Source organism: Benincasa hispida, chromosome 2, assembly GCF_009727055.1.
Source record: "Benincasa hispida cultivar B227 chromosome 2, ASM972705v1, whole genome shotgun sequence".
In the NCBI taxonomy this organism is placed as follows: domain Eukaryota; kingdom Viridiplantae; phylum Streptophyta; class Magnoliopsida; order Cucurbitales; family Cucurbitaceae; genus Benincasa; species Benincasa hispida.
In genome coordinates, this window is record NC_052350.1 from 5,632,029 (window position 1) to 5,646,855 (window position 14,827).

The 14,827-nt window shown below is 34.9% G+C and overlaps 1 protein-coding gene across 1 annotated transcript; it reads right to left on the bottom strand.

Annotated features, from left to right (window-relative positions):
* Positions 1 to 1,987: 1,987 nt before the first annotated feature.
* Positions 1,988 to 6,998, bottom strand: LOC120070820 (pentatricopeptide repeat-containing protein At5g61370, mitochondrial). Its single transcript, XM_039022705.1, has 4 exons — positions 4,121 to 6,998; positions 3,080 to 3,798; positions 2,852 to 2,995; positions 1,988 to 2,437 (listed from the first exon to the last, which is right to left on the bottom strand). Exon 1 carries the CDS (start codon positions 6,711 to 6,713, stop codon positions 5,166 to 5,168), a length of 1,548 nt encoding a protein of 515 aa, XP_038878633.1. The 5' UTR covers positions 6,714 to 6,998; the 3' UTR covers positions 1,988 to 2,437; positions 2,852 to 2,995; positions 3,080 to 3,798; positions 4,121 to 5,165.
* Positions 6,999 to 14,827: the final 7,829 nt, after the last annotated feature.

The following is a 14,827-nucleotide window of genomic DNA, read 5'->3' on the forward strand; positions in this document are numbered from 1 at the left end:
TTATTGTTTAATTGAAGGAACAAATATTTGAATATGATTCAAATATATTTTCTATGAATAAGATTCATAGTTATTAAATTTAATATAAATATGATTTATATTAAATGTCATAAAATAGAGAAAAATAACTATGGTTTATATATTGTATATGATGCAATATTAAAACTATAGGTTATAAATATAATATGATAAGTTAGTTATCATATTTATTTATATTTATTAATTATTGGATAATTAAATTCTTTTTCTCCATAACCACCCTTGGTGGGTAGTTATTTGGTTTTATGGAAAAATGAGATAAATGAAAATGGTTTTCTAATTATTCCACAAGATATTAGATATACTATCGAGTACACAATCAAGTTGCTACACGATTGCTTGAGAGACTATACGATAGCTTCATTATCTAAACGATCGAGAGACTTATTTATACGATAGACTTATTCGTTTACACAATAGTGTTGTTCATCTACTCGAACGTCTTCTTCCTCAAACTCTAAACTTCCCTCTAACCAGAATTAGCCAGATCCCACTACTTCTGGATTCTCACACTAAGAATACCAAGGTCACCAAGTGGCAGTGTCCTATTTGGTTCGAGGATTGAGTTGCTGCTTGCTGCTTGTTCGAAGCGTTCGTGAACGAGTACGTTCGATAGATTATCTTGAAGAAGGGTTCTTCAAAGGTATAGTCTCTTGATCCTTTGTTTTTATTTCAAAGCATGTTGTAATTTAAATTTATGCATAATTTGTTCTGTATGACTGTAAATGTATGCGTTCAAAACAATGGGATTTGGACGATCCGCTTCCGCTCAAAGGTACTCTATAAACGGAGTTCCGATCCATCATCCACATTAATTATATGCATGTCGATCGGGGAAACATGATATGTTCTAGACATTAATTCTGATTCCTTAAGAATACTCATTGTGTAATCAGTTACAATGTTTATGCATGTCATTGCATGTGTACGTCGAACATAAAACCAACCTTGTAGCCACTCACAGATATGCTCCAATAGCTTCGTGATTGGTAGTTCTAGAATAAAACAGTTTGATAAGATTGAATGCTTGAGTGGGGGAGTTCATGTATTTCATCAACAGTTTGATGTACTGGTTGTTCGTTGACAGTTGGACCCTTCATTGATCGTTCATTGACATGTTCATGTACACTAGTCTAAGGGAGATCTTTTCCATGTTCTTTGTGGGTATTGTGACCATCATCATTATTACCATCACGAAAAATCCCCTCATTATTGTCCATTTCATCATGATGAGTCCTTATATTATTACTATCCTGAACAAATCAAACGAAAATCCAAATGATCCTTATATTATTACTATCCTAAACGAAAATCCAAATGATCATTTAATAATCTTTAAGACTATTATTAGAAAATCCCATTTTAGACTATCTAAACGATCGTCTATATTTTCTAAACAATCATTTAAAAATATGTAAATGATCACTTAGAAAATATAAGTGATCGTTTAGATTATCTAAACAGTTGTTTAATAATCCTAAACGATCGTTTATACTTTCTAAATGCTCATTTAAGAATATGGAAATGATCGTTTAGAAAATATAAGCGATAATTTAGATTATCTAAACGATCGTTTAATAATCCTAGACGATCGTCTATATTTTTTAAATGATCATTTAAGAATATGTAAACGATCGTTTAGAAAATATAAGTGATCATTTAGATTATCGAAACAATCGTTTAATGATCCTAAACAATCGTCTCTATTTTCTAAACGATAATTTAAGAATATGTAAACGATCGTTTAGAAAATATAAGCGATCGTTTAAATTATCTAAACGATCATTTAATAATCCGAAATGATCGTCTATATTTTCTAAACAATCATTTAAGACTATCAAAACGATCGTTTAGAAAATATAAGTGATCATTTAGATTATCTAAAGAATCTTATAAGACTATATAAACGATCATTACCATTTGAGAATATCTAAAGGACTACACAGAACTACATATCTCATTCAAAAGATGGACTATCATCTTTATTTCGTTCAGTTGTTGGCCCATCAGATGATGTTGGACAATAAATGTATCTCTCATCTAACGAACCATGGTAGTCAAGTTCGCCAAATCTTTGCGAACTTCTTTAATTTTCTCCCTAAAGACTTTGTAGGATTTGGAATGATGATATCTTGAGGACACCTGCTACCTCTTGCTCTTCAGAGGTTAGTCTGAACCGACATACATGGTTCCGGCTCTATATGTTGCATATTACAAATTGATCTACATGGGGTTCATGCTCTTCGTGCCCCCTAAAGGACTCGTGAGTATCGATAGAGTGTTCAACCCCTTCGATTCTTCTTTCTCCAACAACATGAACCACATTAAGTCCTTCCAGTCGGTTCTCCTTGTACTTTATCTCCTTTATGCTAGGTACAAGTCTCGACAGAATACTAGCCTGTACATAAACAACTTAACAAATCAAAATGCATGAAAGTATAAACAAATGAGCAAGTCAGAAGCGATCGGTTACTTACTTTTTTTGGCTGAGAAAATATTTTTCTCAATGATTGGTAAGATGGAGCACGAGAACAAGTCCATCTAAGAATTCTAGGAATTGCAACCTTGCTGACTTTGGTGGTTATGAACTTAATTAATTTTGGATAAAATTCGTAAGCCCAACCTACGATATGGGAACTTTGTTACATGTACATAACACACAGGTTCAATGTATATTAAAGTGAATAAGAAACAAAAGTACATACCCTGAATGCAAGTGTGAATCCTTTACTAGCCTGTATAAACAACTTAACAAATCAAAATGCATGAAAGTATAAACAAATGAGCAAGTCAGAAGCGATCGGTTACTTACTTTTTTTGGCTGGAAAATATATTTCTCAATGATTGGTAGATGGAGCACGAGAACAAGTCCATCTAAGAATTCTAGGAATTGCAACCTTGCTGATTTGGTGGTTATGAACTTAATTAATTTGGACAAAATTTCGTAAGCCCAAACCTACGAATAATGGGAACTTTGTTACATGTACATAACACACAGGTTCAATGTATATTAAAGTGAATAAGAAACAAAAGTACATACCCTGAATGCAAGTGTGAATCCCTTTACACAGTAATATGAGGCACGATGATCATTTTTTGCTTTCTTTGAATCATATGTCTCCTTCTTCCGCGCATGATAGTCTTCATGTTATTCAATCTACGTTTATAGAAGAGAAAAAAACCAATTGTAATGTACAAAGACTTCAAGGTCATCGACAATCCCAAATATATTCACATCGAATTGGGTTTTTTTGTCTTTTCCAATCATCACCGTTTTGATGAATAGTGCTAATGCAACCTTGATAGTTCGTCATTAGTAAAATTGAACTTCTCGAATGCGATCTCCACATGCTTGTAAGAACTATCCTTTTCATTTGAGTCCTTTGGTCCAAGAATGAATTCTCGCAGCCTTTCATCGCTTGTTTCTCTTTCTACTATTCCCTAGTCGGCCACAACCCAGCTATCAGGTTAAAATCGTCTTGGGAGAATGTTACCTTCTTCCCTAGAATGTTGAACGATATAATGTCTAGGTTTGCATCCGCTACCTCCCTTAACAGAAAGTTGTGCAAAAGTTGTTCATTAAAAACAAGATCTACATCCAACAGTAGACCAAAGATAGTTTTCCTATACAATCTCATCTGTCCTTCTGTCAACTTATTCTTAATCACAGAGGCAGTTTTGTGGACTTGGAAAGAGACTGTAGCAGGGAAATATTTCTTAGCAGGGACGTCCATCTTACCAATCTGACTGGCGTGTACACTACAACAATTAGTAGACAATTGCATAACAAAAATTAAATGATCGCATAATAGATATCTCAATGACTGCATAACAGTTAGCTAAACGATCACATAACAGATAGCTAAATGATCACACAATATAAACCTAAACAATCACACAATAAATATCTAAACAATCGCTTAGTAATCTCTATCTGATCGCTTAGTAATAATTAAACACTCGCTTATCATTCTCTATGTGATCGCTAGTATTCTCTCAACGATCGATTACGAACGAATACGCGATTAAACCCTAAAAGATAGTCAAACCTCGAATATCAACATAGAGAAGAGTCTTGTACCTTTCAAATCACGACGACGGTGGCAAGTTCGTAGAGACGACCGGTGAGAAACCTACGACGAGTGCTCGATTGAAGTTCAGAAGAAAACATAAGTAAATTCGAGAGAAAAATCTTGGAAGAGAAATGCTTTGAGAAGTAAATGAAGGAAACGAAGAGACTTATCGTTATAAAGTATTCGTAGAGGCGCGCGGATACCAAACGGTCTGAAAGCTTTTTAAAATTGGGGGTAACTTTGGAATATCGCATGAACAAAAGGTCAGTGATAGAAAATTTTTTAGAAAGAACTCATTGGTATTTTTATTTTTTTTTTTTGGGTCATTTTGTGAAATTTTTCCTTTAGGGATCATATATAGACATCAATTTAGAGTTTCATGGGCTAAGTTTCTAATTTTGTATGAAATTGTGCCCCCTAGCCTGAAGTTTTGGATATGCCATTGTTCATAGTATAATCATATTAGAAAATTTTGGCCTTTTTTTACATTTGAACCTAGTATAAAACCTATTAACAAAGTCTTGTGTAATTAAAACTACTCGATCTTTATTCAATGGATATGGAACAAAATTATCATTAGGAAAGTGGATGGTTCAACCATTCATTTACATAATGGTTAGAAGAAGGGAAATAAAAAAAGTCTATTCATTTACATAATGGTTAGAAGAAGGGAAATAAAAAAAGTCTAACTCAATCTGTATTTTATATCTCAAACAAAACAAATTTAAAGTCAACAAATGAAGGATCACGACTAGCATGAAGTGTATACTTTGGATCTGTCAAAGTTTCAAATCCTCTGCCCATAAATTGTTGAACTCAAAATTCACTCAATCACCAAAGTGAAATGATTTATTTTCGACCTGTGGAGGCTCAAAATCTTAGAATGAAAACCTTCCAAATGTCCATTCAAAATCGTTTAGGCCTTGAACTGATTTGCTTAAAAGAGTATGTCACGTATAGAAATATCTCATGGTATCATTCAATTACTATATAAATCTTGAACAAGGAGGCCTATGAAATGATTTAATTTGACAAAGTTAGAAATTCAAGAAGTTATTTCCAGGACAGATTCTTACTTTTCTTTCTCTTTTCTTTTGGTTTCTCAGTTGCAGCCTTGTTCTGCTTCTCAGCTCTATTGCATTCTTCAAGAATTTTATTCTCAATCTTTCTTGTTGGCTTGAAAACCTTTGTGATTGAAGGATCCAAAACCTCACTTGAGCAGCTAAGCACAACACCCATAGCCATGGCTTCCTCCCACAGTTGCCTGCCCTTTTCAAAATCTCCTCCTCTACAAAGCTTTGGTATAAGCACATCATAAACTGGCCCATAACCCCCCAATGAGCTTCTCTTCATTTTCTCAAAAAGCTCAAGTGCATAATTTGTTCTCTCAACACCACACAGAACACCAATCAAATCGTAGTAGAATTTTCGATCCGGGATCAGCCCCTCTTCAATCATCTCATCCACAATTCCGCGCCCTTTCCCAAATCTTCCAGTCAAGAACAACACTCTTGCCACGAGATAATAGCTTACGCAATTGGGTTGACAACCAGATCGTTTCATTGTCTTGAGGATTGTACATGATTCCTTCACTCTCCTAGTTCTGCCAAGACAAGACAACAATATATTATAACTGATTGAGTTAGGAGCAATTCTGTAGGATCTCATTTCCATCATCACATTCAAGGCTTCAGGCACAAGACCTGAAGGATTTTTCGCAAGATTCTGCTCACAAAGGCATTTGAGGAATGTGTTGTAGCAGAACAAATCTGGCATGGTTCCATCTGACTTCATTTCTTTGAGTATTCTTCTTGCTTCTTTTGTGTTCTTCTTAATAGACCATCCATATAGAAGACTTCTATAGATGCAACTCATTGTGCTAGAAATCTTGTCCTTGTGGTGCAAGACAACCCCTTCTGCTCTTTTAGCATGCCCTTTTGCACAAAGAGCAGTAATAATAGCAGTGACAGTAAATTGGTCATGTGGGCATTTGTATTTATCCAAGTTCTTGAACAGACCCAATGCTTCATCTTCTCTATCCATTTTGACTAAAGCCTCAGCCACAAAACCGAAGGTCTGGCCGTCCATTGCGCGGTTGGCTTTCTTAAGATTAGAAAGTAAAATATCAATGGCCGTGTAGTCCTTCTTCTGAGCAAAGAAGCGGATGGCATAATTGAAAGCTTCATCTTCTAAATCGTGGTTTAACTTCTTGAGGGACCACAAGAAAAACCTTAGCAATCTTCTAGTGTGAACTTCGTTTTTAAAAGAATCAATAACCTGGGTAACGAGTGAAGATGTCAATGGTATTGTACATTTGTTCAAACTGGATTCCAATTCATTTAACCCACCGATCGTCAATGAAATCACTTCACAGAGTTTTAACACAGAAGTTCCGTTGTTTATGGTGGAATGAAGAGAACAAAAGCAATGCTGCGTACAGATGGGTTGCACAACGAAGCTATCCCATTTTAACTTCAGCAACGAGACGCATCTTCTCAGCGACCTTTCATCGAACATATGGCGTGCGTGCATCGCTATGCACAAAAAAAACCTACTCAAAGAAAAGGTGTTGGCATGGGTGTCTGCTCGCATCAATCGCATGAGGAACGTAATTGTCGACGTCGACGTGGGTTCGTAGAGTCGCCGGAGACGGAGAAGACTGCATGTGCAAAAACGCCGCCAATCTCAGGCACAAAGTTGTGGGTCTAAACTCGCAAGCAAGTAACGGGTCATCGGATAAGAAAAACCGGCGTGGGTCGTTTCCGTCTGCTTGTCGGAGGTTCGCCGCTCGTAGTATGTGATCGCCGGAGAACGAGACCGAGTTGGGGACGACGGTTGCGAGAGGAGAAGAAGATGACCTGTGTTTGTTTATTTTCTTTCTTTCCCTTTTTCCGATTTTTTTAAAATAATGTTATTTTAATAATTATTAACAAAAATAGAGTTGGGTGGAAAATATTGTAAAAAATAGGTGTCATCATGTACCGAGTACATGATTACTAATCGTGTACTCGATACACGATTAAAAATAAATCGTGTCGTGTACTCGGTACACGATTACCTGTGACCTGGCATGCGTGGACTGCCACATGGAAAGTCATGTAGCGTTGACTAGGTAATCGTGGATGGTAACAATCAAAATTTTCCCCTTGCATTTGGTATCATAGATTCTCAAAATGACGCATCATTGACATGGTTTATTGAAGACATACTAAGTAGTTTTGGGGAATGAGAGAATTTAGTCACTGTTTCTAATAGGCATCTTAGCATTCCTTAAGAAGTTTTAAGAGTGTATGCTAATATTGAGTATTGAGCATCTCTTAAGAAACTTGAAACTTCATTTTTAGGATCCATTGCTTGATAATTATTTTTTTAGTTGTGCTAATGCCTACACTACTGATGACTTTGAGTACCACATGAGATGCATGGAGTCAATATGTTAAAAGTTATCTTAGTAATGTTGGGTTTGAGAAGTGGTTTTGTGCATATTCACGAAGAAGAAGGTATAGAATGATGACATCGTGTTAGGTTGTATGTTTTAAAACTCGCAGTTTGTAAAATTAAATATTATTAATAAAAATGTTATTCGACATTTATTCAATAAAGTTGTTATTGAATTTGTAAATTACACTTGTAAAGACTAAATCCAATAAACTAAGATCCATGACTATTATATGAATACTTGAACATTATGTGGAGACATAAAGATGGATCAGTTCGAGTTAATAGCCAAAACAACGGTCTGTAGTATACAAATAAGGTTGGGTGTCTTATTCTGATAACACTACCGAATGCGGCTCACTCTATAGTTGTTACAGTTTGTTGTAAGGTGTTACAAACGAAGTGATCCTAATTCATTCATGTATTGACATGAGGAGTAGGGGTATAATATGCAATGAGTTTGCGTGAGATCGGACCAAGAAATAAGTCACTCTTACTTCATAATGTTGTTTACTGTTTAAGATTGACTATTTCGCAAAGATGACCTAGGTAACTCAATCTTAATCTTGAGCTAACTATGAACTCCTGTGTATTCAGAATTATCCTTAGATTTGCAAAGGTGAGGGTTGGCTCAACAACGCCGGCTCAATAAGTCTTTTAAGTGCTAAATCCAGGTCTTGAACAAAGGGTCCCACTGAAGGAACTCTTATCAAAGAGTACCTCTGATCGGAAGCAAGATCGTTCAAACTCATTGTAACAGAATTACCGCATTCACAATCAAACAGACTAGATATGCATTAATAAAAAATTATAGGCATACTTTGAACTTTAACAACAACAAGAGAACAAGATACATACCAGTTGAAGAACTCTTCTTCACAGAAAACTTGCTTTCGTCCAGGAAGCCAAACTCGCTCTCGCTAAGATTGTCCAAACTAGTCGTCCACCAAATCGATGTCGTCTACCCACGAATAGACTCCTCACGAACAAGGTAGCAGGGAAGACACCACCACTCGGAACCCTCGGTATTCTCGGAGTGAGAATCCAAGAGGTGTGGGCTCTGTTGGATTTGGTAGAGGGAAGGAGGAAAGACGATTGTTTACCACAACCAAGCAAGTGGGAGATCTCGGGTGTCTATTGTATAGACGTGCTTGATCGTTTAGGTAGAGGTACACGATCGTGTAGTAAAAGGGGCGAGATCGTATAGACGATCGTTTAGTAAAAATGCTCAGTCGTGCGATCGCATAGAAAAAAGCTAGAAGATCGTTTAGTAATTTCTATGCGACGGTTTAGGAAAAAGGCGCGCATGTACACAATCGTTTAGTAAACTTTGGGTTGTCGTGTATGCTCTCGATTTGCTATGGATAGGCAATGTACTACTCGGTGAACGAATGTTTGATCATTTTCAAAATGAAAATAATTTTCATTTTATTCTTCAGTTACGAAAACTGAATGCAACCTCCCATTAACTCATTCGGTTACAGAGAAAAAACCGGCACAATTATCCCATAATTGTTAAATTAAAAAATAAATATAATCTTATTATATTTATAACCTATGGTTTAATATTACATCATATACAATATATGAACCATAGTCTTTTCTCCTCAACTAGATATAAATCATATTTATATCATTTTCCTCCAATTAATGTATCTAAAAAATTATGTCAACTATATCATATATAATTGACCAGTTCAATCATATCATATATAATCGAGTCCCTCTTGTCAATTTGAACATTTCAAACTGACCCAAAAACTTATTCTCAACTTGAATTCATTAAGCTACCAAGGGGACCTTATGGACCTATGGATCGAAGTTCCAGCGGTATATGAATAGCCGATTAAACTCTTTAGCCACGAAATCCACCATCCCTTAACTGCTAGGCATTCCACTAAAGACTGATAGCTGCAATATTTTCACCACAGATATATTTTTGTGTCCATCGGATATAACTAATCAACAGTATGATAACCTTCACAGATACTCGTAAGTACAGCTGGGCCAATTTACCGTTTTGTCCATATAGTTACATCTAACTTCTTAAGTACCGCTGATCCCTCTAATGAACAATACAACATAGTCCTACTATGTGTGGACACCTCTTGGGCCATGAGAAGGACCACCCTCAAAGGCAGGAGTTCCCAACTGACTCAGGATTGAGGTCATGTTATCTATGGTCATCCTAGTGAAGTGAAGTCTCTGTCATGAATGCCGTTATAGAACGAGATTATAACACTTCGTGGTCCGGTCTTTTACAAACTTCTTTCTATAAGACGCCTCTGCTCGCATGTCTTCAAATGAATGATTAGGATCAGACCATCTGTAGCAAGTCACAACACTTGTAACTATTCTACAAAACGAGTTGTATCCGTAGTGTTACTAGGATAAGGTTTTCCTTCTATATCCATATACTACATACCATTTTGGTTATCACTTGACATGATCCACCTGTATGTCTCCACATACATGCTTAAGTTACAAACGATAACCAATGATTTTAGTTTATTGGTTTGTGGTAAAGTAATTAAAATATCCAATGTTCCATAGACAAAAGTAAAAAAAATATCAAATATTATTACATCACAAGCATTTGTTCAAAACTGTGTTTACAAACTACAGGACCTAACGAGAGTTTAGGGCATCATCCCCAACACCCACCGTCTCATTGGCCCGAGATGGAGTCGTTTTAGTGATTGGATCACAAACCAATTGTTTATTAGAGAATCAGTGGAACTTAAGGAACAAAATGTAATTTTAGGAGTAAAACAATATATTGACCTAGTCGTTATTACAAACAACCCGTGAAGCGTCGAATTACTGATTATGGTTAAAATCAAGTGGACACAAATATATCTATAGTGATGAGAGTGCAACTATCGAGCTATAGTGGTGTGACTCGGTAGTTAACAAATACTGATTAATTTGGACTAAAGAGTTTTAGCCAATTAATCTCAAATCATTGGAGCTCATGATCCGTAGGTCCATAAGGTCCCTCTACTAGTTAGTAAAACATGACATATTGAATTAATAAATTGAGTGAATTTGAAATAATTTCAATTTGAAGTGTTCAAATTGAATTTCAATTTGAAATGTTCAAATTGAATTTAAGGTTTCAATTTGAAGTGTTCAAATTGCAAATTAGGGTTTGAATTTGAATTGTTCAATTGCAAATTAGGGTTTGTATAATTATATTCGATATAATTAACGTTGAATTTATCGAAATTAAATTAAATTGAGAGTTTATAATATTTAAATATTAATTACATGAATAGGATTCATGTTTAAAATTAGGTGTTTGATTAATTTAATATTTGATATTAAATTATTATTTAATTAATTAAATTTGTTTAATTAATTAAAATAAAATTTAATTTTCAATTTTATTCAAATTTCATAAAATTAGTTTTTGAATTTGAATTTAATTAATTTTTAATTAACTAAAACGAAAATTGAAATTAGGAAGTGGAATTTTTCAATTTTGGAAAATTCAATGTGGTTTAACTAAAAACAAACACCTAGCCCACTTGCAACTTCAATTTGAGGTGGCATTGACCAAATTCTTCAGGTTTTGCATGGCTTTAATGAATAAAACCTCTCAATTTTAGAGATTGTGGGGTTGTCTACTGGAAAATTCAAAATTTTTGCTACATATTTTTTTTTTCTTCTCTCAAACCCTCTAAACTTCCTCACCTAATTCACTTCAATTGTGAGTTCATCCACTCAAATTCAAGGCTGAGAATAGTAGAGAAGATCTTTTGGTGGTTCACTGAAGATTTGGAGTTGAGAAATTTTCAAAAAAATATGTTTTACATACTTTTAGAACTCAAATTAAATGTAATTAGAGTGCTTATTGATTTTTATTGCTTCCATTGCATGATTATACATTCCATCACATAGAATGTTGCAGAAAGTATAAACTCAGTTTTAAAAGATGTTAGAGAATTACCTGTGGCTAGCTTGCTTAGTTCAATCAGAGATATATTGCAAAAGTAGTTTTATGATCAAAGTAAAGCTGATTTTGCAATGAAAGCTCTTTTGACTTCTTGGGCTGAGAACATATTACGACGAGAACACGAAAAGTCAAGAAGATTCTTGCTAAGAATTCTGTCTTTCTCTTATTGTCTATCTATCACTATCTATCTCAGATAGACACTGATAGTGCTCTATCTCTATCTATCTCAAATAGACATTGATAGAGCTCTATCACTATCTATCCTAGATAGACACTGATAGTACAATATCTCTATCTATCTCAATTTGAAGTTATTAATATGTAGAATCAGTAGACAAATATGTAAAGTGCCTATCTTAGATAAACAGTGATTACTTTTTTTCTTGAATAGTTGTTAATACTAATTACCTTTCTCTTATTTATTTGTTATGTTGATCCCATTAACAACATTGAATACAAGATAATTGATGGAGATAAATAGTTCATAGTGAAACTAGACTTGAGATCTTGCAGTTGTCATGTATGGGATTTTGAGGAAATTCTATGTGCACATGCACTTATTGTTCTCTGAATGCTTAATTTAGATATCTATCCTTATGTAGCTGACTTTTATTATAGAAGAACATTGTCAGCAGCATACAGTGGTTGTGTTTGACCTATTGGAATTCATTCGGATTGGAGAGCTAAAGATGATGTAATGAAAATATTACCTCCTACTGTTAAACGTCAAACTGGAAGACCTAGAAAACAAAGAATTTCATATGTAGGTAAATTTAAAAGTTCATCAAAACATACTCGTTGTAATCGTAAAAGTCACAATAATAGAACTTACAAACTTCAACCAATTAATCAAATGATGTAATCATTATTTTTTCATTGTAATACATGTATAGACAGATGGAGACATTAGAGTTTATGAATGATATTTTCTGATTCATTCTATTCTTGAGTTGTAAATGTTTTAATAGTATCTTATTTTTAAGTCATTATATATCAGTGAAAGGCACAAGAACTGGAAGAAGCACAAAAACTATCAGTAATAGGCACATACAGTGTCTATCTGACTCTATCTACTGATATCAAGTAGGTGAACTTCAGCAAGAAATTTAATAAATAGACATAGATAGATAACTATCTATGTCTATCGTTGTGTATATAAATTATGACATGTATCTGAATCTATCAGTAGATAGATTCTGATAAATGCAGATAGTTGCAATATTGTGTATCACTAAATATACAGATCGTGATTGTTTTCCTAATTGTACATCACACATTCATTGCAACTACGTTCTCCCCTCTTCTAAGTCAAATTGTTAAATGATAGAATTCTATCATTCATTGAAGTCACCCATCATTTAAAAACTCATTCACTAAAGTCTATCACTATCTACCTCAGATAGACACCGATAGTATCCTATCTCTGTTTATCTAAGTCAAATAATGATTATTGGGATTGGTGTCCTAATGCTCCTGGGGTCTCGTTGTTTGTAATTATACACATTGTTTTATGAATAAAATAATTATTATTTCATTCTGACATTTATTTATATCCAATAAACAAAGCTCCATGGTTATCTTATGTAAACTTAAGCATGTATATGTAATATACAAGTAGGTCATGCCTTAAGTGATAACCTAAATAGGTATATAGTATAAGGATTAAGGTGGGATACTTGATCCTGATGACACTACGGATAGTACCCGCTTTGTAGAGGTTTGCAAGTGTTGTAAACTACCGCAAATGGTAGATCCTGACTATTCATGTGGAGACATGTGAGCGGGGGTGTCCTATACAAAGAATTTGTATAAGACCGGACCACGAGATGACTAGACTCTGTATATAACGCGTTGATCGAGACTTACATCTCACCTAAATGAACATAGTGACACGACCTCAATCCTGAGTGATTTGAGAAACTCCTGCCTTTGAGGGCGGTTCCTTTGGACTATATGGGTGAGAGTGCCAGATTTCCACTCAACATGCCTACCTTTTTGGGGACTTGTCTGATTTGGGAGCTGGGAACTCAATACACAAGATGTAATTCAACTCTTTCCCCAAAGCAGGGGTAAGTAGATAGATTGCTCCCTTAAGGGTTGATTCTGGGGCTTGACAAGTGGTCATAACTTCTCTTTGGAAGAGAGAACTCAGTCATAGTAGGACTATGACTTATGTTCATTAAAGGATTCAGATGGTATTTAAGGAGTTAGATGTAACTACAGGGGCATAACGGTTATTGGGCCGAGCTGTACTTACAAACGTATCTGTGAAGGTTGTTGCACTGTTGATTAGTTATGATGGACACATAATATATATGTAGTAAGGAGAGTTTAGCTGTCGGTCTTTTAGTGGAGTGTCTGGTAGTTAACGGATGGTAAATTCGTGACTAGAAAGTTTAGTCAGTTATTCACGTACCGTTGGAGCTTCGAGCTACAGGTCCATAAGGTCCTCTTGGTAGCTCAATGGATTCAAGTTGAGGATCAATTCTTGGTGTTGATTTGAAATATTCAAATTGACAAAAGGCAAATCGACCATATATGATGATGATCGGTATGGTGTAATGAGATATATCAACTGGAGGATTAATTTAAATGAGATTTACATTAATGTCATGGAATGAGAAAAAGAGCTATGGTTTATATGTTTCATGAGATGAAATATTAAAACTATAGGTTATAAAATATATTATAGTAGTTAGTTATCATTTATATTTATAATAATATTAATTATTGAATAATTATCTCTTTTTCTCTAATAACCAATTGAGTGGGAGGTTATTGGTGGTTTTTCATGGTAACCGTGAGATAAAAGAAAAAATATTTTCCTAATTTTAGTAAGAAAAGAAATAGATTTGCAAAATTGTGTTTTTGAGAATTCCATTCTCGAAAAATTCTCGCGGAGAAGTTGTCAAGTAAATCAGATTTACTAAGTGACAGCTTGAAGTTAGCTAAATGATCGTGGAGTGTTCTTACACGATAGACACTCAACTAGACGATGAGCTAAACGATCGCATAGCTTTTCCAAGACGATCACATAGTTTTTCCTAAACGATTGAGCATCAACCTATACGATAGGTTGTTCTATCCCCCACTGGCTCAATCGTTTACACGACTGTTGTTCCTCCGGTTTTCTGCCTCAAACCAAGTCCACACAGAGCCCACCCTCTGGATTCTCACATCGAGAATACCAAGGTAACCTTCTTGGTGGTGTCTTACTCAACTCGACACTGTCGAGGTTCTGTGGAGACCGTTCGCAGTGTTCGGGTTGTTCGTGACCTTGGCGATCACTTAGTTTGAGTGCGCGATGATCATGCAGTAT

Bases quoted from the DNA above. Each gene is read 5' to 3' on its own strand.
- LOC120070820 (XM_039022705.1), bottom strand. From the start codon at position 6,713: ATGCGATTGATGCGAGCAGACACCCATGCCAACACCTTTTCTTTGAGT.